This window comes from Bemisia tabaci, chromosome 5 (assembly GCF_918797505.1).
Source record: "Bemisia tabaci chromosome 5, PGI_BMITA_v3".
Taxonomy (NCBI): Eukaryota; Metazoa; Arthropoda; class Insecta; order Hemiptera; family Aleyrodidae; genus Bemisia; species Bemisia tabaci.
Window position 1 is genome coordinate 32,108,006 of NC_092797.1, and position 26,001 is coordinate 32,134,006.

Consider the following 26,001-nt stretch of genomic DNA (forward strand, 5'->3'; position numbering starts at 1 on the left):
CATAATCTTTATAATTTTTCTTTAAAAAGATACAAATTGAACGGAGATTTTGTAACGCTGTATAATTAAGTTGGGTGTTTTCAGGATTTAGTCATTGATATCCTATCAAAAACACTTACGTATAAAAGTATGCTGCCTATCTGAATCAATATCAGATAAGACTTGCTTCAATGAAGAGGCATTGAAATCACTTTCAATAATCGCAACGGGTTTCTCATAAAATGCTATTCCTATATTTATAAACTCCAACATATTTTTTGGGGGGTTCTAACTTCTAATATAAAAATTATTGCAGAATTTTTATCTAATAAAACCTTGTAAAAACACTTAGGTATTTTCTTATTTTGACATTTCTCCTTTTCGTTCCGAGCCAAGGCGTCTCTAATATTATTGATTCGGTGGTGCATTGTCACATGAGCGTTTTTTATGGGCTTACAATTGGTGCTTGAAAATACTCTGGTCCTGTCTGATACTCGTCTCATGTAAAACGCCTTCAATATGTAGTGATACCTCAGTACTAGCAACAAATATTTCTAGCGACCTATGTCCGTCTCATTTCTCGTCCTTAGCAGGAAAGACACGCAGAGAGATAAAGTTCAACATGGCATGTCACGGGTGACAGATCAAAAACACGTATCTCCGAAAACACGATTTTTCAGGAATGTGAAAAAACTTCCTAACTTCCCTCCAGTTGGAGTTGGAAGTACAAACGTAAGACTTGGTAAAAATATTAAAATTAGAATATACTTTTTAAGTTCCTTGGTTTTTTTTTTTGCATATTAATTTTAGCAGTTACGGAATACGGTTGAAATATGGAGATACGTGTTTTCGGAACTAAGGATTGATACCAGGAATGTTTTTTGGCATCAGCGATTAAAACTTGTTTTTTCCCATATTTCAAACCATAATTAAAAGCAAACGAGGGGGGTTCTAGAGGGGGGTCTAGGGAGTATATGGAAATTTCGGATAGCACAGGGTCAGCAATAACAAGTAAATCCAGTTGTTCTGTTTAAAAGGCAAAGCATGAATGGGAAGTGAAAACTGGAAATAATAATATTAATAAAAACAAATGAAAATAAACAAAGCACTGAAGTGTCTTAAATTAAATAAAACTCCCGAGTTGCATCAACAACGATTTACAAAATACAGCTAACGAGTATGTAAGATTTAGTGAGCTCTTTACAGATAGCCCGGGTAGACGCATGAATAGTTGCATAGCCCATACGAAAAAAAGGCGCTCATGACGAGGTTTGGTAATACGTATTTTTGGAACTAAGCCGTAGATACCCGTCAAAATTTTACGTCAAAAATGGATATATGTGTTTTTGATCCGTCACCCACGAGATAGGAAAAAAATGAGTTCGTTTTAGGTAAGTACTGCTGATATCTTTTTAGCACCAGCCCATAATTTGAACCCATTCTCTGAAAAGAGCTCTTTGGTTCTCTTTGGTCTTATTCTCTTGTTATTCTTCTGATTCAAACTCTGTAGCTATGATAAATTCAGACAAAATTTTTCTTTACATTCAGCTTCGCATGAATATACATTATAGCCAAAAAACCAATTTTGGGGTAAAAAATATCAATTTTCAGTCTTCGATGATAAGGACTCTCTGATACTCTAAAAGGGTAGGAATACTCTGAAACGTCTGAATTGGGTTAGGATTTCAGGCCATGCCTCGCATTATTAATGATTTTAAAAGCGCTTGAATTAAATTATTTCTATAGCTAGCACCGTGCCAGAACCTTTGCCTGTTAAAAAAAAAAAAAAAAAATTCATGATTTTTTTCTTTCTCTCTCTCCCTTTGAAATCCTCTCGAAGGGTCAATTTTGAGGATTTTCCAGTGTTCTTTGCGCCAAGAAATAGAGGAGTAACCTATTTAATATTTGTCTAAGTTATTTAATTTTTTCTCCCACCTGAAAGCAAATTTTTGTGGCTACATCACAACTAACAAGGGTGGAAATAATTGAACACACTGCCGTTTATTTTTACCTTTTTATTTAACGATATCGTTTTTTGTATAATTTTTTTTACAGTAATGTTTTATTGTTACTTCTTTAATTTTTTTTGGTAACTAATGTTTACATGTATTTACAATCTGATAACAAAAAAGAAAATTGATAAAGGAAAAAAAAATTAGTAATAATCACATAACAAACACACCGATAAATTACATCATACCTGCCCGCAGATTACTTCAACTTCAGTCGATTAAAAGATGTTTTAAGGTAAACTTTATTTCCATGCTCATGTAGGTATCTAAAAATTCAACCGATACACAAATTCTTGATAAGAGTCAACACGAGGTAAAAATGCACAGATTAAGCTCGAAAGTTCCGAATTTATATATGTATTTTACTTCTTTAGGTGTGAGAAATCACATCTGTAAAAATGACAAATGCTTAACATTACCTTTAACGTGTTCATTATAAGAAAAATAATAATTTCCTCTTGTCGATTAGGTTGTAGCTCAAATAATCCATGTAAAACAAAAAACTAGTTTAATCAATGGTATTATGCTCAGTTTGTTAGAAATAAAACTCAGTGAATTATTTGATTTAAATTTAAACACATTATGGCTAACTTCATGTAATGCGTCAGTCAATTGCGCTAGTCACATACCTGATCGTAATTTACTGATTGGAGCTTAAAAATTCGAGAAAAAGTAATGAGCTTCGTGAAAATTGCAAGGCACCTCGTTCATTAGTTACGGAATTGTCGGTCGGCTCATCTCGAGAAACGGTGTTTAACGTTATTCGCACTTTGATTTTTCCCCACAATGGCTTTATCAGTGATACACATGGATCCATTTCATTAATGAGAATACATTGATCGATGAATGGTGATGAATCGGGAGTATTCTTAGGTACGGTATGCACTTATTATGATGGATGACGTCAAGTGCCGTATTTTTCGGAAATATGTCTTCTTTCACTGGTTGCAGAAACTGGGATTTTCGACAGATTTTATTAATTATTTTCGATACTCAATGAACTTTTACTTTCGAGGCATGACTCTTTGACGAACACAAGTGACATGTGGGAGCCTTTGCTATGTAACTAAATTTTTTTACTGGCATTTTGAACCCTCTGGAGAAATAATAAAATCTGTGTAAATAAAAGAAATCTCCCGGTATCGATTAATTAATTGCGTGTGCAAACTTTTTTGGATCACCAAATAATACATTCCACTAATATGAAAATTGTTTCGTCGCAAATCTTTTGAAATATGCATTATGAAGAATGACTTCTTCCGCGGTGAGAGCTTTGCGTGCATTAACACAGTGACGATTTTGCAAGTTGGCAACACTGTTATTCCTCAGTTAGAATCCATTAAAAATATCGATTTTAAGTGAGGCATGCTGCCTCACCAGGAGTCGATTGTTTTCCATACATTTAAGTGGATAAAAAACAGTGTTGCCAACTTGCGAGAATCGCCAAAGCATTAACAAAACGTCCGCATATTTTTACCTCAACTTTGCAAGGAAAAGTATCCGTGAGCAGATAGAGAGACAATAAAAGCAGCTGCTCTATAGGTTTAAGAAAAAATTATAATAACAATAATACTGATGATGATGGCCATGATGATGCAGATAATGTTGATGATGATGATAATGTTGATGACAATGTTGTTGGTGATGATAATAATGATGATGGTGATGATGATAATGATGATGATGATAGTAATAATGTTGATAATGATGATGATGGTGATGATAATGAATATGATAGTAACATGACCGGAGTGACCATAATGATAACTAGGTACATTTTATCTTTTTTAAATAGGTATCATGAGTGAACGATGTAATAAAAATACTTTAATTCGCAACACGCAACCGTGTGAGTTCTAACAGTGGCAGTAAAATTTCAGCCCTCCTTGATATTTTGGATAAATGTGATGAATGTCCATTCAAACCGCAAGTTTGAAATTTTCCTAATTGGAATCAATTCGAGTCCTACAACAAGACAGTTTTTAACCATCTTTTTGAGCTTAACAGTTCATCAAATATTATCTGACACATTAAATAATAATAGTACCATGCCGGAAATATGGTGAAGAGAAAGAAAATTCCTGAAAAATCTCTACCATCGTAAAAGAGCTCAAGTGTATGATCTTTCCCATTTAAACATTTGTTTGGCCTTTTTGTTCCTTTTTTGGCAGGCCGCTAATGCCAAACTCTTCCTCACCCTTCCTAATTTTAAAATTTTTACGAACTTACACGTACACATCCCATCACAATTAAGTTAATCATCAAAAAGTAATGTGTGAGTAGAAACAGTAGAAGATACTTCCGCGCCAGTGCTCATATTATCGACAAAACATTTTTCATAAAAAATAGGCGGCTCTATGATGATCAGGAATCTTCTTTCCTTCCCACTGACTGACCAAACAAACCTGCCTGTTGATTATCTTAAAAAATAACACCGAATTTATTGTATAGTCAAATGAATCTCTTCTTTCACTTAGGTACTTTTGAAGGACAAAAAGAATGCATGCATGAATTTGCGGAGAGACTGGTATGAACAAAGTAGTTTTGGATGTCTACTTCAAGAACCTGCATAGTCGTGTCGACTAATCTAAAAATTATTCATCTAAAAATACAAGTGAGTAACAACAAGAAAGCTCAGTAACTATAGGCATTTTACTAAAAATGCATTTATTTGTCTTTTCGGTAGAGGGGTTTATAGGTACTTTATACTTCTCTAATTTTCGATGAATATTGAATGTGCATGTTGTGCATTTTACCATTCGCGTGCTTCAAAGAGCAAGGTACCATAAAATGGTACCACATGTTCCATTGAAAGTTTTCACGGCGACGAATGGTCATAACACAGATTGGCTCGGGCATCCGAAGTATGGGAATGAATTGAGCTTTACATCAAAAACAATGAAAGTAAGGATGAAATAAATGTCATTGAAAACGCTAGTTAAGTTCTTTTCGGAATCAGTACAAGAGAACATATCCGCACGTTTAACGAGTTTACAATAAGTTGCAATTTATGTGCATTTAAATACACATTACTCGTCATTTAAAATTGAAGGTTTATTACTCTACAGAGCCCAAAAAACATTTAAAATTTGCTCATGTTTAATTTCTAAAACCAGTATTATTATTCATCGAGACTTATTTTGGGAGGAGAGAATCCAGTTACGAGGAGAGTAATCGCGTGCCAGCGAGCTTAAAAACAAAAAATTAGAATAGTGTATTTCCCTTGGGAAATACACTAAAAAGAACGGAAACGCTGTCTCTACAATTAGTGTGAACTTTTGTAATTCAGTTAACAAAGGATTAAGCAAAACGTTTTACCTAAATGAAAACTTGGTTTAAAAAAAGTAATTTTTACAAAGGAGGAAGCAGGTACTTCATGCCGATAGTAGAAAGTAGGTCTTAACTATTTCGGTCACTTTGCTAGGTTGTGAGGGCAGGGCTGATTTTGATCTTAAAATTAAAATCAGTAGGATAGAACTACCATCCATTCTCTCTAACAGTTCAAGGGGATGTTCCATTGGTTTATAAAGGCCACAATGGTATCCATCTATGCTCAGATTTCACACTCTTTCATTTTTTTCTGTGCGCATTAGCACGGCAGAATATGTCCGTGTGTAGGTTGAGTAGTCCGAACATAGGTCTTGAAATGCCCATCCTTCAAAATTAAAATCCCTCTTCCGACAGACCGCTCCAATCATGATTAGCGGGAAATAAAGTAGTCAGGAAACACATCATTAGATGATGGTCACATACGCGGAAAGTTAAGATACACGCAATTCCAATTTTTCTCTGTGTCCTCTCAAGAAAAGGGTCCTGACCTCACAACCTTGTTACTAATTCTTGCTACTTTTACTACCTACTAACTCTAATGAGAACAATAAGCAATTTAAATGAGTGTCCAAGAAAAAAGTGCCAACGTATGATTGAAAACCTATCAAGAATGTACGTAGAGGAACTGAAGGGTGATTCCTAAAAAGTATTGAAATAGGTAATCTGAAAATTCTAGAGGAAGGAAGGGTAAAAAGGTAATATTGCCGCATAGTCGGAAATGAGGGAGGGAGTCTCTTCTTCAGATAAATTTACCTACCTAAGACAAAATAAAAGATACCTATATATTTGTATAAAAAATAAAACGTAGGTAACAAGAGAACAAAAATACCTGATCATGCGTAGCGCAATCTTATCTATCACCTAATAGTTACAAAGTAAGATCAAAGAGTTACAGGTATTGGTTTGAAAAAGGGTATGCATTGCCACCAAGATTATTACATTGAGTACTTAGGTAATTACTTTACGAATTAACAACAAATTATTGCAACAGCTACAATAGGTAATCAACAAAAATTTCATATCTGACGTTCATTTGAGTGATTTTAGATTTCTGCTGGTTCGATTTAGTAAGCTGGAGCCTGATAATCACCGCCACCTGAAAGATACCACATTTTAAAGTACGTAGTAAAAAAATCACATCTTCATCGAGTAAGGCTCAAAACCTACCAATAAAAGATTTTAAAGAATAAAATGAGGAATGAGTAAATTATAAAATGTCAAAATTGCTCGACAATTTTACCGGAAGTGTCCATTAAACGACTCTGCTGCATTCGCCGTTTTAGCTTTGAGCCGCTGCCCTCATTTCAGGAGGACAACGTTTAGATACATTCAACAACAAACGCATTTAACGGAAAATAGACAATATCCAAATAAAAATCAGTAGTAGTTTACTTCATTGGCACAACAGATGACGCTGGAATTACATAAGTTAAGATGTAAAATAAATAACCAAAGCGCTTCCAATGAGAATCGCATGCGACGAACACTTAACTTGTATTACAACGCCTGGATGCAATTATTCGGGCTCTTAGGATGTCCGTGTTGCATATACACGTAAACGAAGGCGTTTTGATTCTCCAGGAGCCCACTACTTCACTTGCGACGCGACGCGGCTCGACTCGGCGAGCTGCACAGCCGCTTGCACTGCGAGGATCCAAAATGACCGAGCGCCCTCAATGGAGATGTTGCATGTGTGGAGAATTTGCGATTTGACTGTTGATTCTTATGTAAAAGTTTGCGAGAAAAACGATGGTGCCACTGGTTTTCTCTGAAGTCAACTCCCAAGCTCAAAAAAAGCTCTCGAGTTGAGGCCAAGATGGAGGGGATATCCCACGCTATCCTGAGAGTCCACCTCTACATCAAGATAAACTCTCCATGCAAAGATAGGGAGCATGTTTTTTTTCCAGTGTAAACACTTATCTGTGAAATTTTTATCTTTTTGCTGACATACATGCGCTTTATCATCCCCCTCCTTCATTTGCTATGTGCAACTCCCTTAGAAGCTATGGTCGGTTCGATTCTTAGACATACGCACCCTTTATAGACCTATTGAGAGGCCTTTAAACATATTTCTTCCTTGTCAAAATGACTATTGATTTGGACATACCATAGCATATTTCGGACAAATTTAACCTTAATTTATCTCGAAATTCAAAAATAAGAAATATCTAATAAAGTGTAAACGCGATACAGCTATTCGCAGGAGATGGAGGTCCACATTGCATATGAAAAATGTAAGCCGCGATGGCATAAGTCGTGAACTCGCAATGCTCTGCTCTATATTACAAAATTGAAGCACCATTACGAATAAGACAAACGCAAACAAACACAATATGGAAATAAAGCGAGGGAAAGGATGAGCGTTAACGACGGCGCAGAGATACAACTATTCGTACTTGATGGACGTCCGTACTGCATCTGAAAAATTGAAGGCGCGATGACGCGAAACGTGAGCTCTCAAATGCTCTTCTATATGCTATCAATGAGGTGTCACTCAGATTCGGGAGAAGAGTTAGAAAAGATGCCCGAACACATCTCTTCTACCTTCGGCTGTGTTGATACTCGTTCTTTCTTCTTTTTTCAGGTTTTTGTCTGATTCTTTTTTAGGATGGATTTGCAGACCCACGTCTTAAGCTCGCGTAACCGCAGTACTGGCTCGGTTCTTTTGGAAATAATGGTGCTTGGATGCGTCTGGTGGCTTTAATTTTTATGTTTCCTATAATTTCAGAAGTCTGTCGGTTACTTCAAAACGTTCAAATTTGCAATTTTTACTCTGTAGGATTAATAAACTTTGAACCTGAAAATAGCGTAAACTTGTGCTGCTTTGCCAAAATTTTCTGAACCCCTCTCCAAGTAGGGGATGTCCTACCAGGAAATATCAAATTACGCCCCTTTAACCAGCCAAAGGTCTACGCCCTCAGATGCGAGCCAGTCCGACCCTGATAGAGTTATACGAGGAACAGGGCTCACGTGAAAATCGAGACACGCCCTTACGTTAGAGGAGCGACGCTATGTGCCTAAGAGATTGGTGAAATTGAGAGATGGTGACAAGTGAAATTTTGAAAAGAAAAATTGCAACAGAAATCTTAATTTCGCACCTTATAGACTAGACACTCTGTCATTTTGCATACAGCCATACAGTTAAAGTAGTGGGTTTAGGATAAATCAAAACACCTTCAATCCCGAGCGTATGCAACGCGGACATCCTAAGAGCCCGAATAGTTGCATGCAGATGCCATAGTGAAACCTGTTCGGTGTTTGTCGCATGCGATACTTATTGAGGGCACTTTACTTGCATTGTTTCTTTCACACCTCAACCTGATTCCAGCATTGTCTGTTCTGCCGATGAAGTAAGCTATCACTAATTCTCAAAAGGCTTAGATAAATGAGAAAAATTGGATCGAAATGCTGGAAACTTGATTTTTTTCATTACTTAGGTATCAGGTTAGGAGTCGTATCAGGTCACTTGCCCTCCACCACCAAGGTTTGAGGTGAAATAACGTTACTGATTGAACTCCTCTAGCTCTAATACCTTCAAACATACTTGCCTCTCGCATGTTCCGCCGCACAGTGGATCGAGCCAATTAGAGAGGTCGGACCTGAAATTTTTGACAAAACCGCAAATTTTGCTGTTTATTTCTTCATATTTTGAAGTTCAAGGGGCCCGTACATCAGAAAATTTCACGAGGAAACCAATGAAGCCAACTTTAGAACCTCAAAGTTTTGTATAAACGGAGTAACAGTAGCTGCTCGATAATTCGGAGTTGGAGGGACCAGGGATTTTCTTCGAAATAACGAGTTGTTGAATCGGAGAGATTTCGGATTATGGAGAGGGGTTACGAAAAAATTCGAAATAAAGAGAGTTTCAAATTAGCTCTATAATTCGAAGTGGTGGAACCGAACGCTCTGTAATTCGAATCAGATAATCAGAGGATTTAATCGTAGATTCCTCAGTTCTCCGTCCGTCAGGCATTGACATGTGCATGTGCATCGAAACAACCACCTCGAGACTTCGAATTATAGAGCGCCCGGCACAGATATTTCGAATTGCAGAGCTTTTCACTAGGCGTTTTCCCACCGAAAAATTCGAATTACCGAGGGGGTAAAAGTACACTGAATTTTTCGAATTGACGAGATTTCCCCACGGGGATTGGCGTTGCCGTCGAATTACCGAACTTTTCGAATTATCGAGCGGCTACTGTATGAGCGTTTAAAGTTTCCGAATTTTGTCCGACCTCTCCTACTCTCTCGATCCATTGTGCGCTGCGGCCAGGCCGTTAAAAAGGTGTGACCACAAGTGGACTACATTTTGCAATTTGGAACTATAAATTCTAGCCCGATTTGAAAACAACGTATGTGCTATTCGTTTCCCTATGCACATAAGTGTTTTCCCAGATGAGCCAGAATTTATAGTTCCAAATTGCAAAATAAAGTCCAAGTGTACCTTATTCTTAAAAACAAGTCCGTTTCAAAGTAGATTAAATTTTTCGTACCTTGGTTTTGATTTCCGCTGAATGGAGGCTCCTGGTAGCCCCCTTCTGCATCCGGATAAGAGCTGTATTGAGCTTGGTCTGCCTCGTAAGTGGAAGCAAAAGCAGGATCGACGCCTTGTTTAAATCGCTGGTAGGCAAACCACGCGGCTCCTGCCTGAAAAACGAAGCAGCAGAAAGTGAGGATTTATATAGATCGGATTCGATACATCAAACGGGTGAGATTGTATCGATATCGATTGGTTCAAAATATAAACATAGCCTCAAAAGTCAATTCAGAAATCTGAGGGAACGGGTCTTTTGTAACAGATTTTGTATTCCTTTGAGTACCAAATGCCAATGCAAAGTGAAATTGTTAGGAATTTTCTCCTTTTCAGCTTTTCCAACTTAAATCCTGTTAGTTTGGTCTGAGGTTATGTTCTATTGTTTTGAACCAAACGATACATCGAACCACTATCGAATACGATCTATTGCTGTCCCTCCTCCATAAACGATTCTTGAAAGTTGACAACAATGAATTTCACTTATTTATCTGTAGGTATGAAAAACGATCGGTTACGTATCATGGAGTTAAAATAGGAAAAATACGCATACCCCATCTCTCGAGAACAGCCAGCCGATGATATACCCGACGGTAATCCCGTCGTGCCTCGAGAAGCAGACAGATAGACAAATTAATTTTGCACTTTTTACTAATATAATTTTGAAGATAAAGGTAATTAACATTAACGAAACTTTCAATTATTTACATTTTGTACAATCTTAACATGATTTGACAAGCACTGAACTTCTTATACTGATAGCGTTAAAATTAATCTCTGACTTTTAGCTCTCCTAAGGCATAGAGTACATAGAGTCGTAATGTAAATGGAAGAGCTAGCGCCATGTTCTGCTCGACGAATTCCGAGCCCGGTGTGCGCCGAGTTCGGGTAACTTTTTCGATACATTTTCGATCCAAAATGGCGGTGTGGAATACGTGGTGATTCCTATCTCCTTTGTTGTTGTTGTTGTTGTTGTTGTTGTCATCGGATGGCCGGGTACCCGTGTATCGCAAACAATCGATTATGTATTGAAAAAATGACCCGGCGTCACACAGGAGTCTCGGAATTCGGGACATGGAAAAGGCTTAAAAGTGGCGCCAACTCTCCCACTTACATTACGACTCTATGTACTCTATGAGCTAAGGTAACATTGGCATTTATGTTCTATCTTTCATTTGCTATAGATTAAATACTCAATATTCTCATTATGTATTTACACACACTTGCACTTGTACTTGGAATTTCACGAACCCGCTTTTCTTGATAATAATAATAAAAAAAAAAAAAAAAAAAAAAATCCTTCGAGAATCAACCGCGCCTCACCGTGAGGATTTGTACATAAGATACGTGACGCTCTGGGAGGAGAATCTTGAGTTTGCGTTAAGAGTGCGTTACGGAAGGGCGGAGGGAGTTTCGGGCTCGTTGCGTCACTTATAACGCTATATTTTTCTCCGTTCTTTCGAAAATAAATTTTCATAGAGGTGCCGTCAGCAGAGTTGGCACTCATTTACATTCCGTCTGCAAGCGACCGCAATACAGTCGCCCAATAGAGATTGAGGATAATGATCGGATCGCGTTCAATCCTCGATGGCTATTGGACGATTACATCACGGTCGCTTGGAAGCATGATGTAAACAAGTGCCAACTTGGCTGAGGACACCCCTAACTTTTTGCTTTCCCATACTTTCTTTTATTTAATTGGATTATTTTAATGTTTTTTTTTTTTTGTTTTTTTTTTAATTTTTGTTTTCTTTGTTATCTTTCTTAACCCTTTGAGTACTATCCTTAAAAAATTTTCGGAACACTCGTCTTGCCTCCATTTTCATATTTTTTCCTCTTTCAATTTTCTTACAAATAAAAAAGGAGGAGGGACTGAGGTTTTTTGTGTTTTTTCTACAAAAAAATTAACCAATGCATGAAAAGTCAACACATTTGTTGACAGAAATTAGCCTTAAGAACATTCCAATGTCGCTGGCCTTGCAAACTCAAACGATCATCTAAACTAGTTTCACCTCTACTCCCAATAAACTATGAATTCAAGACGAAAATTACCGTCGCAAAGTTTACTTTTTGCAAAGAATGTACCTAAATTGCACAATCCCAGCAACATTGAAATGCTCTTAGTTCCTTTTTTGCAAAATGCAATCCAATTGGTTGTTGCTGCAAAAAAATAGTTTCCCACAACCTGCTATACAATGCTCCAGTGACCATGTAAGTTGGCCCGAGCACTAACTTTTCGGGAAGAAAGCCTTTCACCTACCTGGTTTCTCACTTAATATCCGCCCGAGTTTCGCATATCTTCCGTTTCTCCTCATCGCAGCCTCCATCAAACCGCAATTGCCCGGAAACTAGGACCGCACATCTTATCTGATAAAATCGCTCGCCCTTTAGACCGATTCTGGGGGGTTAGGCTATACTACCTAGTCGATGAGTCAACTGTTGATCTAATTTCATTACGTGAACGTAGAAGAAAAGCGGGGTAAAAAATCACTAATGTGTGATCAATTTTCAAGGACAATTCTGTAATTTCTCCTACAATTTTAAATAGATTAAAACGCGTAATATCCAAATTCTAAGCTCAGATTCAGATTCCTCGTGAAAAACTGATGCGATTTCATGCATCAAAGTTTAGAATAGCGTGAAGTAAAGAGGTTTAATGACGTAAAAAACACTAATGTGTGATCAATTTTCAAGGACAATTCTGTAATTTCTCCTACGATTTTAAATAGATTAAAACGCGTAATATCGAAAATCTAAGCTCAGATTCGGATTCCTCGTGAAAAATTGATGAGATTTTATGTAGCATATGTTAAAATAGCGTGAAGGAAAAAGGTTTAACGACGCGTGTAGATTCTGTCATACTTTCCCTTTGAACTACGCCGCCGCGGCGCTTAGCGTTCGGTTTCGTCCCGAGGAATTTCTCATGATAAATTCTTATTCTTCCTCCTCCGCTGACCCACTGAGCACTACCCATGTTGCCACGTTGAATTCATATGCTCGAATCAGTATGTCTACGTTACGTCTCTTTCCTTCACGCTATGCTCGGGTATGATACATGAAATTGTATCAATTTTTAACGAGGAATCCGAACCTGAACTTCGATTTTGGGTATCACGCGTTTTAAGTCAAATTTTCCAAATTCGAAAATCTGAAATGACTGACGTGGCTTAAAATGCCATCTCGGCTCCTGTTCGATGGATTTTCCTGAAATTCGGTGTCAGGGTATAATACATGAAATCGCATCGATTTTTTACGAGGAATCCGAACCTGAACTTCGATTTTGGGTATCACGCGTTTTAAGTAAAATTTTTCAACTTCAAAAATCCAAAATGACTGAAGTGGCTTAAAACGCCATCTCGGCTCCTGTTCGATGGATTTTCCTGAAATTCGGTGTCAGGGTATAATACATGAAATCGCATCGATTTTTAACGAGGAATCCGAACCTGAACTTCGATTTTGGGTATCACGCGTTTTAAGTAAAATTTTTCAACTTCAAAAATCCAAAATGACTGAAGTGGCTTAAAATGCCATCTCGGCTCCTGTTCGATGGATTTTCCTGAAATTCGGTGTCAGGGTATTATACATGAAATCGCATCGATTTTTTACGAGGAATCCGAATCTGAGCTTCGATTTTGGGGATCACGCGTTTTAAATCAAAATCTGTCAAAATTCAAAAAATTCAAAATTCGAAAATCCGAAATGGCTTAAAATGCTATCTCGGCTCCTGTTCGATGGATTTTTCTGAAATTCGGTGTCTGAGGGGATTTTTCGACGGGAAACTCGAATTTTTACTATGTTTAAAAATTCTCAAATCCAAGATGGCTGACGTGGCCTAATATGCTATCTCGGTTTCTCTTCGTTCGAGTTCGCTGAAACTCGGAATCACGGGGTATTTTTCGACGGGAAACTCAAATTTCTAGTCAAATTTCCGATAGTCGTAAACCCAAGATGGCGGCCGTGGCCCAAAATGTCATCTCGGCTCCTGTCGGTTTTTGTGAAACGTAGTATTAGGGTAACTCTTTCCAGTCAAATCTTCAAAATTTGAAAATCACGATTGCTAGAAACCAGAGCATTGTATGGCGGGTTATGAAAAACTATTTTTCGCAGGAACAAGTAACCCGTTTCTTCAAAAATAGCAACTTCACACTCATAAGTATGTATAGTGAAGAAATTTTAAGCCAGGATATTTTTTAACTGATAGAAGGTATTCCATGTAAACTTTTGATGAGCCGCCGGAAAATTATATTCTATATGTGATGAATATAAAAATGTAAACATTCTAAAATGAAAATCCAAAACTGAAAGTGCTGATGAAAAACTATAGCAGATTAAAGATGCCAAAAAATTGAGATAAAAATGCCTGCTTTCACTGCCCAACCTTGTTTCCTTTTCCTTTTTCCCCCCTTTTCCTTTCTTCTCTTTCTTTACTTTTCCTTTTCCCCCCCTTTTTTTCCCTCTCTTCTTCTTTCATGGCGCCCCCCAAAGGCTGGCGCCCGTGTGCGCCGCACGCCCTGCATACGCCCTAAGTCCGGGCCTGTTAGCCTTTAATGTCGCCAAGTAGTCATAACATAAACCAACCAGGTAGCGGGATAATAGTTAGACTTCTCACTGTGTAATACGATTCCGGAGAAAACTTGAGAGTACATTCACTTTCAATCATAGTTTATTCTATTTCAACAAAATGTAAAGAGATTCACATTCTCTAAGCCTCCATAAGATCGGAGGACATAACGATCAAATCTCTAAGGAAGCCGTTATTTTACCGTCTAAATACTATATCTTGCCTAGCCGTCAAAATGAAGGCAAATAAAGCACTTCGATCATGCAACGGGACGAAGAAATTGCGCTTCAAGTGAGCTACAGAGCGTGACTTATCTTATATTCTTCTTGAACGGATGGACAAGAATAGGTCGCATCTTCAAAAATTGACCGACTAGAGGTATTTTTCTCTTTCTGAATGTTTTCGAATCAAAAACTAAAAATTCGCATTATTTTGGGTAACATTTAGTACAGAATGGCTAACTTTTATAACCCAGTGAAGGTCCCATCGTTAAAAGGGTTTGACCGAACCCTAGCCAACATCAGTGACTTGAATGGTACTCATATCCATATACTTTGGAAGTCTACAGGAAATCATTTCAGCATTGTGTTTTCCATAGGTGGAGATGGAGGAAGTTCCAAGACTTTACACGGAGCACAGTAATACCTCCAAATGTCTATAGCATTGTTTGGGATTCCCTTGACATTGGATGCTCATCGTCCAAAGAACGACTGTGATAACTGGCATACACGCGCTCTATTTAAAATATGAATAGGCGTCAAAAATAATGAAATAATATAAAATAAACGTATGAGGGGGTGTAAGGTGTATAATGAGGTGCAGGATAAAAAGATAAAAGAACACCCTCTGCGCAAAAAATATGAGAAGATCACACTAATAACGACAATACCAACAAAAACCTTGAGTTTTCTTTACTTACCCAAGAGAAAATTGAAAAGAAAGAGAAGACTATGGCGGCGAATACATTTCCAGTCCCAACATCCTCTGGCAGCGCGTCCATGTCACTCCATTGATTTGCCAAGTAACAGAATGATATAAAGTACAAAAATGCCCAAGCGCCTGAAAACAAGTGATCAAGCGAGTTGAAATGAAGGACTGAAGGAGAAATCTTCATCTGCGATCTAATCAGGCCAAAGAACCGAACCATTGGTGAAAATCGGAACCTAGACTGTTAATTTACGGGATGGCCGATTTGGGGTCGACAACATTGAGTTTAAATTTTTTTGGTGTCGCAATGAAACGCCCTTAAGGTCATCACTGCAGTTACCTAATTTTTATTTGTTTTCATCATAAATACCAATTTGCCTGCCTCCATATTACATTTCATTATAATAATTATGTCTCGTCGGAGATTCTATATTAATGGCTAAAGCCTAGAAATGCGCCTCTTTATCGCAACGTTTTAAGACATCCAATTAGTTTAAATTTTTTCTGTCGGAAACTATTAAAAATATTTTCCTGGATTATTTGTTTGATAAAATAAAAGAAATTAGGGAAATTCAGGAAAAAGGAGGGGTATTGATAAGCGCCTTTTTATCCCCCTAGAGCACATCATCTAACTATAACCAAACAAGGCTTAAAATGTGTCCTAAAGCCTCCTGGATAACAAATCAGACGCTCGTTTTAGTCAGACGATGTGCTCGGTGTCAAAAAAGCCTCGGAGTGATAGAAAAACACGCATTTTTGCTAAAATGCGCCTGCAGACCCATGTTCAGGCAACCGTTTAACACGTATCTAATGGCCTGTGGACCAAATTATGATTATTTTCGTAAACTACAGTGAGTCAACTCGGAAAAACCGCATATATTTCCAGATTCTAGGGGGGAGGGGGGAGGTCCTTATTGATACCTCTCTTTTCAAAAAAAAAAATCTGTTCCCTGAAGTACTTTTAAAAAGAAAAAAAACAAGCGAAGACTTGTGACGTTGTAATCGGAGGTACACATCTTTCGACTTTAAAATCAGTATACTATCTCCCGTTTCCCTGCCAAAAAATATAGCGGCTTTTTAAGCACCCCCAGAGACTCTAAAATGTGCCTACTGCATACGCCGTATGAATCAATCCACGTTGTCATGCCACCATCAGAACTATTTTGAAGTCATAATTCATCCGTCTCTGTGCATCACATACATGCGATGATTCATCTGTTACAGCAACGATCGCAACTCGTCTACATGCATTGTGTTTTGGGAGCATTGAAACAACAGAACGTGTAATTCTACTTCCTAACTGTTAAAATACGAAATATTTATTTTAAAAAAATGGAAAGATTTTTGAGTGACGCAAACACGCATCTGCTCTCCTTTATTTGTCACGTCCGAAAATAAATCCAACGAGCAAAAATCTCTCATTAAAAATCTATGAGCCATGCTTTTGCTACTTAAGGTGGATCTTCGGTAGTCTGATGAATGATTTTGTTGGTCGATCGATCAATCTGTCACAGAATTACTATTTCGGATGTTTTGAAGGAAACGCATGCGCTACTAGTTAGTCTTATGCAGAAATGAAGGTGCTTCAATGGATTTCCCAGAAATATCAATGCCTTATCGCAAAATGAAGTCCGATTTACGATAACTGAATTTTAAGACATTTTTTTCGAAAATTATATCACGTGTAGCTCGTCGAGTATACACAAGATTTGATCGAAGAGCCTATTATAATAATCCTGGAAGCACGTCTCGTGAAAATCGCAAATAGAGAGACAGAACGATTTGAGATACTCGCCCTGAATTTGAAAGTAACTTTTGAAGTTATTTTAAAGTATTTCTCGATCAAATGATGTGTATTCGTATGAGTGTAACCTCTAAATGGGCAGAGTGGGTCTTTGCTCCCCCCCCCCTCTTGGAATTTTAAATAATATCACCTGCTCCCCTCTTGAGAATCCGCACATTAGAAAATAGCCTTAAAAATCAGGTCATCCTCTCACTTCATTGCATAATGCGATGGAAATAAGGGAGATTGAAAGTTTTTCCGAAAACGATCGGTAAAGTTGAACCTTGTTTTTGCATACGGCTAAAGTTTGCGTGCGCCTCAAAATGCATCAAAGAGTTGTCAGATTTCAAAATATTTCACGAGAGGAGTCCCCTTTTTGAACTGGGTAGACTCGCACCCTTCTTAAAAAATTGGGGTCAGGCCACCCCCAGTGGTAGTGTGCTCCAGCTACACTTATTTTTATGTAAATAAGTAGCGCCTTTCAGCATGCAAGATGTGACTATGCGAGATTTTTTTTAAAGCGTCCAAACATTTTAAAAACTTTCAATTGGACCATCGACCATCGAATCGTTCTGAAAGTGCTCTAAAAACTCGGTCAAATAAATCATGTCAAAACCAGCATCACCTCAACCATGATGCTTCACTATGATCTTTCCTATACTTTAGGTCAAGGTCGAGAACACCGCCAGGAAACAAAAACACGAAAAATAGTGCCTGATGAAAGAAGTGGGTATCCGAAAACCCGGACTGTATTTGCTCTCGCATCTCATTAGGCGCTGTGGCGTTAAATTCACGCTGGAGCCGTGCGCGGTGCGGTGCGGCTTGGCACGGGACGGGTGCGTATTAAACACCTGTTGCGGCGTTGGGTCTCCCGAAATTCGTACAAGTCTCCTTTTTCGTGAATTTTTTCGTCGAGTTCTTCTGCCACGCGAAGACAAATCTCCATTTTTCAAATGATGATGCGTCGCTAACTTTAGGTACTACCGTTAGGGAGACTAATCGTAAGGGTAAATGATCACCCATGCAAACAGATAATTCCCTCCTCCCCCCCCCCCCCCCGTTAGCGGTCAGAAGTTATCTGGTAAAGTCACTTTAGCGGTGCTAAGATGATTATTTGGTTAGGGATATGGTACCAACGAATAACGTTTTATTTGACGGCACGGTACCGACGAAAACGTTTTTTTTGGCGCAATGATAACGTCAAATAACGCCATCCACCAAGGGACATTAAAACTTCTGGCGCCCCCATAGTCAGAGCCCCACGAGAGCGCGTACTTTTTGTGCGCGGGGTGACGATTTTTTATGGCAGGCCATGCCGTGCCGATAGGTTGCTAAGTGTATCAGGATAAGCATTCATCCATTTTTTGTTTCCTTGTAAATTTTGATGTGAAAACTAGACTATGTAAATAGCCTATACTAGGACCAGTTGACTTATCTCGGCGCCAGGCCAAGCTACTATGTGGACTGATCATTAGACAACGTCCACAAATAATTACGTAACGTGAGGCGATTCCCTGTGACAAGGGAGATCGGTGGCCGAGCGGCTGCGTCGCAAGTTTTTGCGAGGATCAAGCAAGATCAATTCTTGCTCGAACGTTTTTGCGTAACGCTTCATCTATATAAAATTGAGCATCATGGCGGAATCTTTTACGGTGCTTTAAGATTTTAAAGCGTGGATCTGATCGGACTTGGATTAAAGTAAGCATCGAGAGACACAGACACAGGTACTTTGACTTGCGCATCATAAACTCTCATGTTGCGGAGAGAATTTGAAATTAGCTGAAAACGTTAAAGATGATCTGAATATAACTTTGAATATGGAGAATCATCCTCCCCCTCAACGTGAAACTACTTTGAGGCTGTTAAGCGTAGCTCGTTGCAACACAGCCTCCAAATGATCAATTTTTAAAAAAAATTTACATTCCTTAAATTTTTGAATGCTCGCACCTCAGTATCGACGATGGAACTGCAAAAACTCGTAGATCGTTTGCGGTGTTTCGAGATTTTCGCTTTTGTTTTATTTTACCAAAGGAGGAAAACGACCAACTGATATTGCTTAAAATTTTCGAGGGATACAAGATATTTTTCGCATAGAGTCAAAAGAATCACGAGAGTTTTCGAGTTGTAAGACGTCCCATTTAAAAAATGAAGAATGACAGGAAGTCTGCTATGTCGCAAACCGAGTTACGCGTCCTTGCAATTCTTCACCGTCAATGTGCTTTTGTTGAATTTTATTCGACAGACCATTTCGTATTGATACTGATCACCAAGTACGAGTTGCATAACTCGTTGCAGCTTCAGCGCAATGCGTTCTGGGCCCCGTCAATAAATTTAAAATTTTAATCATCTGATTGTTTCGGGGAAATCGAAGTTTCGGACTCTAGATCAATCAAGGAGTTAACGTGTTGAAAATCGTTCCCTAAAACTTAAAATAATTTAAATCAAAAATATTATTCTACAACTAATTTAAATGTATCGATATCGATTGTTAATGGGAAACAATACATTCAGTTTTATTTTAAGATTTTGAATGATCATTTTCGGCACAAATATCCCTTTCAACTTGAACCAAAGGCTAAAATTTCGATTTTTCCTAAAAATCCTCTTCATGATAAAAATTTGACGCGTATTCGTCATAGCCAGAACGATTTACGTCGAGGCCAGTAGCGTGGCGTGCTTTGCGATCCATCGATATTCCCCCATTAGGAGCTATGGTAAATAATAGATTATCAAGGTGTTCGCTGCGAACACCATGTTTATCGATACTTTTCCATAGGTTTAAATGGCCGATCAATCGATATATCGCAAAGCACGCCACGCCACTGGTCGAGGCTGTGAATTTTCATTCAGGTTCGCAGAAGCGGATCCAGCAATTTGCCAACACCGGATTTCCTCCATTTAAGCTCATGTTAAATAATCGATTCTTGTTGGAGCACCTGGCCCCTCCAAGAATCGATACATTTCCATGGGTGTAAATGGAGAAAAAACACTGTTGCCAATTTGCTGGATCCGCCAATGTAGGTTCGGCTGGAAAATAATAGTAGCTGGAATGCAAAAAGCTTTGAAAGTGCATAGGTACCTGAGAAACCTAGATCTCCTAGGACGAAGTGTTTTCTGGTCTTGACTGAAGACATTTGGGTGAAAAAGTACTCCCCAGCGATGAACCCGCCGGCAGCGAGTAGGCCGAGAAACCCAATGCCTGAGCCGAAAGTGCAGGCGCTTGCATCTCTGTTGTACAGACAAACCTCCTTATCTAGCTTCTTATCATACATGTATCCTCCTGATGATATGCAGCCCCAAACGATGATACCAAACAACTGAAACAGGGATAATAGTAAATATAGGTGTCATACAGTAGTTTTTCTATATGACTAAAAGTTCAACGCGTATATTCGAATATAAAAGGCAAAATTGCGCTAATTTACAGGCACAAGTCAAACATTAATATATCGAGGAATCTGCTTCGATCTTTTTACGGTTGCTCATTTCTTTTCAAAAAGAAATTTGATACATACTTCAAATTTCACACCTACATGCAACTATTCGTGCCTATGGAGATCTATCTGTATTATAAACGAAGAGTAGAAAGCGTTCTGGCATTTTGAATCTTCGTGGTAAAACTCGCCATTGGCATCGCGCCACGGGTGAAGTGGTGAACGTCTGGACAGTCAAAACGCCTCCATTTCCGGGCGCATGCAACAACGACATCCGTGGAGCCCGAATAGTTGCATCCAGGAATCTAAACGAACGAAATACAGTTTGCGTCGCATTCTAGGTACTAATCTGACTGAGGAAACTGCACGTGCTTGTTTCTCATGCACTGTGACTTAAATACAGCGTTGCCTATTGTACCGAAGGAGTAAACTATTGCTAAATATTATCGCGACATCCGCAATTTTCCGAATAGTGCTTTGATTGTATAAATATGATAACGTTGCCGTCCTAAAATGTAGGCCACGGCCTCTACCCTCTCTTATTTGGACGTATTTCTATCAAACGGAACTATGTACATGAAGACATGAGCCTGAGACCCATAAGAATACACGCACAACAGGGCTCACGTCATAATGCACATAGTTCCGTTTGATAGAAATACGTCCATTTTAAAAACAGCGAATGCCGCAGGGTCATTTCATGATCTCCTCAAAAACAATTCAAGCGCGCATCTCAACGATAGTCCAGGATTGCGCGAAAGGTCTAAGAAAATATGCGAGGATTGCGCGAGTAGAAACCTTAATATCTGCCACGGGAACGCCCGAATTTAAAACGAAGTTAATTTAAGGAAGAAATTTGGCAAAATAGAAAACAGTTGGAAAATAAACACATTTTTATGTTAACGATAGTTTGTTGATACCTGATTCATCGATGTCATATCTTCTGATGACAGATGAAGTGAAAAGATTGAATATTGGGCGCGGGTACAAAGATAACTTTCCTAACTTTTCTCGGAAAAAATATTTAATCGGGAGAGACGAGGCAACGTTGGGATGCTCATGCAGTGTCGAAAGACAATATGTGCCTTTTAAGCTCTATAATTCGATGCCGCTATTATTCTAACGCGAGTTCGAATAATCGCACCAAACACAGTGCGGCCGGCGTTGAACGTATATTAGCGCCTGCAAGATTGTGGGAATACTTCACGCATTTCGCCAAACGGTGCGGTCGGCGCACAGCCCATATTAGCGCCTACAAGACTGCATGAATACTTCTCGCATTGCGCCAAACGCAGTGCAGTCGGTCAGTTGGCGTGAAACGCCTGAAAGACTACACGAATGCTGTAGGACTGCGCGTCATCATTCTTGACTTTCTGCTTCAGTTTTTAACATAACTAAAGGAAAAATTCGTACTCTCATTGTAACGATTCAGAAACTTGGATCATATTTAATTTTGCTTTTGGTTACATTGAAAGAAAATAGAGCGAACGAAAACATCGCGTCGAAATTTTCGATACTTTTATTTGAGATCATTTTGGTGAATCCGGAAACTTTTCAGAAAAACTGTGTGTAGCTTTTTCAAAACATCTATTAAAAATAAAACATGTAAGTGGTGCGTAATGTTGCAATCATAGATAAATATACGCTTTCTTTCGGGTGCACCCGTCGGGTTATGAATCCATTCATCTCTTAGAAAGCTTGAAAATGGTTGTTCTACGATTTTTTACGTGTAGTTTTTTTCCAGTGGATGGCAGCGACAGGCCCTGGTTCACTTTTTGAATTTCTATGAAAGCTCTCTGGGTCATTCGTGCTTCGAGGGCTATCCATCGGAAAGAGACATACCCTAAGTTAGGAGGGAATGAACAGTCTTCCGCGATATAGTTATCTACCAAAAACTACCAAGACTGCCAGATTAATGCTTCCTTGTTGAATATTGAATATTCGCGCAAACATGTGAGTTTTCAGTGCCAGAAAAATTCGTGTAATCCTATGTGTCTTCAAAAAGGTAAAAAGGGGGCATTCGCGCAATCCTATCGCAGCCCATCTCAATGTATCAGTATTTTTTTATTTATTTTTTCCACTGCGTAGCAGTAGTTTCATCGGTAAATTTCACGATCGATAAGGATTTCTCCGTGAAAACTATAGTGATTTGCTGTTAATTTTACATCCTCTGAGTAAAGCTGAAGTTATTTCGTGTGGGTAACATTGCAGAAGGTTGATATTTTTGGAATTTACTGCCAATCGTGGAGTTCGCGTCAAGAGTGCATGCTTTATTTTGTGACCGATCATAAAATCAACTCAGGTATCCCATCGCTGTTAAGACTATTTTCATATTTAAGACGAGGCGGTCCACAGGAAAATTGATTCAAGTGTGAAAAATCTCAACACTGAGATATTGAGGCACAAATAAGTGTTTTACGTACATTTTGGTACAAAAACGCCAACAATTTCATATGAGACTAACAAACAACCAGATTTAAAACTGTATAAAGTCAGTAGTTTAAAAAACGCAAACTTAAGGAAACGCTATGTAACACATTAATCTTTAATTTTTATTTTTATTTTTTTACGAGAAAAGTTGGATTGAGAACTTTAAAAACTTTAATGAATCAAAAAAGAATTAAACCTTAGGCAACTTTTTCTATGTGATACTAGTGCGAGAGTGCTTTCCCTTATATGAAATTTTGATTATTCAATCTGATTTATAAAAAGCGCTCTCCTGAGAAATTTTCCTTTTTACGTCAAGGTCGCCCCTCCCATGGACGGGCACATGTGTTTTAAGTGCTCACAAAGTTCTTCAGACTTAAGATACAGCCGCTCATAATCAGTGTCCTTAATTACTTTAATCCTTGCTCCTGCAAGACACCCTCTAGTATGTGAATCGCTTGTAAAACTACTGAACTACTACTAGTTGCTTTCAGCAAACATTACACAATTCGGCGTGCCAATCAAACCACATTTCCATCAGCGGATATATGAAAATTCCAATTTTAACAACTTTCCTCGGCCATTTTTAGGGCTCGCGAGATGTAATGAGAGAATTAAAAGCTCCGAAAATGGAATGTTGACCTTCTTTGAACTAATTTTCAAACTAATCATATTGAAATAGTTTTCTGCAATTCGTAAAAAAAACCTTAAGTCAAAGGCTGCGTCGTTCGCGAGCTGCGTTAGTAACGTTAGTAACGAGAATTAGAAAACAATCTTACACACTTTAGCTTTACAGCATACACTTTAGACAAGTGATACTACAGACGCACAGTATAAGTGTGGAGAAGAATCAGAAAAAAGTTGACACGAAATTCCACTTTCGTTTTGTGTGGAGAGAAGAATGAAAAAGGTTTTTCGCGATGGGTCAAATATTTAGGGATTAATCGAGATAAGGTAATACAGATACGGCTGCAAAACTTAATCAGTGCTTGGGATCGCGTATCGTCGTTTTTCCCATCCCGACACCCCCACCAAGAATAACTAGTCATGTACGAGTCAATATGTATTACAGACGAGGGTTGTTAAGTGTCGGAACCCTCTTAACCGAACCGAGCCCCGTTCCGCCACAAATTCCAATTCAATGACACAAGGCTGGGGTGTTCCCATTCAGGGTCAATAATTTTCAAGAGGAAGAGGAAAAAATAATAACAATTCTTGAGACTCTCACTTTACTTTCGGTTTCCTTCCCATGTCCATAAAATAATTAACCACATTTGACCAATATTTTCAAAGTCAGATTATCATTCACATAAATGATTTTGAACATCTCTAGCCAACCCCAACCTGATACCCGCGCCTTTGCATGTTTACGTACGTCGACGAGTTCCTCAGGACTGCTTACAAAATATGCCAAATTCAAACATTAATGTAGAAATTCCTCCGATACGATGTAAAATAGAGTTTTGAGAGCTACCTGGTTTTAAAAGGTCGAAAATTCTCCTTTACCTACGTACTGCTATCTTGCTGTACATACTTGTGGTGTCACGATACAGATATACATCCTCGCTGAGTTTGATATTTTTAATCAAAGCACAATAAATTTGCTCTATAATATCATTAAATATACTTTTCTGCATATTTTGTGTGAGTGCATAATTTTAAGCTTGCTACGTAAAAAAAAACAAAAAAACAAAAAAAAAATTTAACGAAAACAAAACTCTGATGTAGTGGACCTGTCCTCGACCTGTTCAGCTCATTATTTTTATGCGCGATAACAAACAATAAAAGGACGCGTTGATGGCTCATCAACCACAATCTCTCAAAACACGCAGTTCCTCGATAGTTTACGACTGTGCATTCCAATGAAGAGGCTAAACGCTCGTTACAGGGGCACGGAAGTGAAACGAATTATCAGTGTGGGCATAGCTCAAAAAATCAATACCATTTCGGCGAGAGGGTTGGAAAAACCTATCGAATCGGGTCTTCGGAATCGGGGGATTCGGGAGGGCTGAGCTAAGTTTTAACGTATAATATTCTCCTCACCAGACAAACTGATTTGACCATCACTTGAGGCCTTTGAATGAAAGTGTAGGGGTCGAAAGCGCCTCCTGCTTTGCCAGCGCCGTATGCACCCGCGGAATCCATTTTATCGACTGACTTCGCCAAGTCTCCCTTCGCAGGGATGTAGACGAGCGGACCGAGATTCCCCTTTGTTCCGTCCTGATACTGCCACCCTAACCTTCATTTCTGCCACTGAGAGCTCGTCGCTCGCCCCTCCGGCCTTATGAGCGTTGAGCAGTACATCTATTCATTTAATATATTTAAGTGCTGTTTTGTATGCACAGCACTGTATCTATACTCTTTTCTCTATACATAGGTATATTATTCTACCTCTCCTTCTCTATTGCTAATGATTAATATATATATATCGACGGTGTAAGTCGGCAATCACATAACTCGGTTTGCGACGTCGCAGAATTTCTATCATACTTTATTTTTTAAACGGAAAACTTCTTAACGGAAATTCTTCAAAACTGCTGTGATTTGTCTTCTCTGTGCGAAGAAAATTCTGCAAAAACTTCAAGGAATGATGTATATTTGTTCTCCTTTCAAAAAATAACATAGAGACGAAGATTTTCAGAAACCGCAAACGAGTTATGTGATTGCCGACTTACACCGTCGATATTGATGATACCCACGCGCATCCAGCGTTGTGCTCTTATCATTTTCGCACCAGAACCAGACTAACTGAATTTTACGTTGCCTAGTCTCCTTTCATGTTTTATTTATTTATTTATTTATTTTTACAAGGAAACAACGCGAATTGTGAGCTTGGATAAATTTCCTCCAGATTGTAAAACAATTTATTTGAGAAATTTCAAGTCAGAAACGCAATGTATTAAAACTGTTGCTAATAGTCCGAAAACTGAATCATGAGAAGAAAGCAGGCAACGTCGGATGTAGTCAGACCAATTATTTCGGGGCTTGGAAAGCAAGGCGCATAAGTGCAGTATTCA

At 38.5% G+C, this 26,001-nt stretch overlaps 1 protein-coding gene across 1 annotated transcript; it reads right to left on the bottom strand.

Moving 5' to 3' along the window:
• Positions 1 to 1,979: 1,979 nt before the first annotated feature.
• Syngr (synaptogyrin) lies at positions 1,980 to 25,181 on the bottom strand. Its single transcript, XM_019052155.2, has 5 exons — positions 25,028 to 25,181; positions 20,203 to 20,440; positions 15,333 to 15,472; positions 9,815 to 9,968; positions 1,980 to 6,417 (listed from the first exon to the last, which is right to left on the bottom strand). Exons 1-5 carry the CDS (start codon positions 25,127 to 25,129, stop codon positions 6,386 to 6,388), a joined length of 666 nt encoding a protein of 221 aa, XP_018907700.1. The 5' UTR covers positions 25,130 to 25,181; the 3' UTR covers positions 1,980 to 6,385.
• Between the last annotated feature and the right edge of the window lie 820 nt (positions 25,182 to 26,001).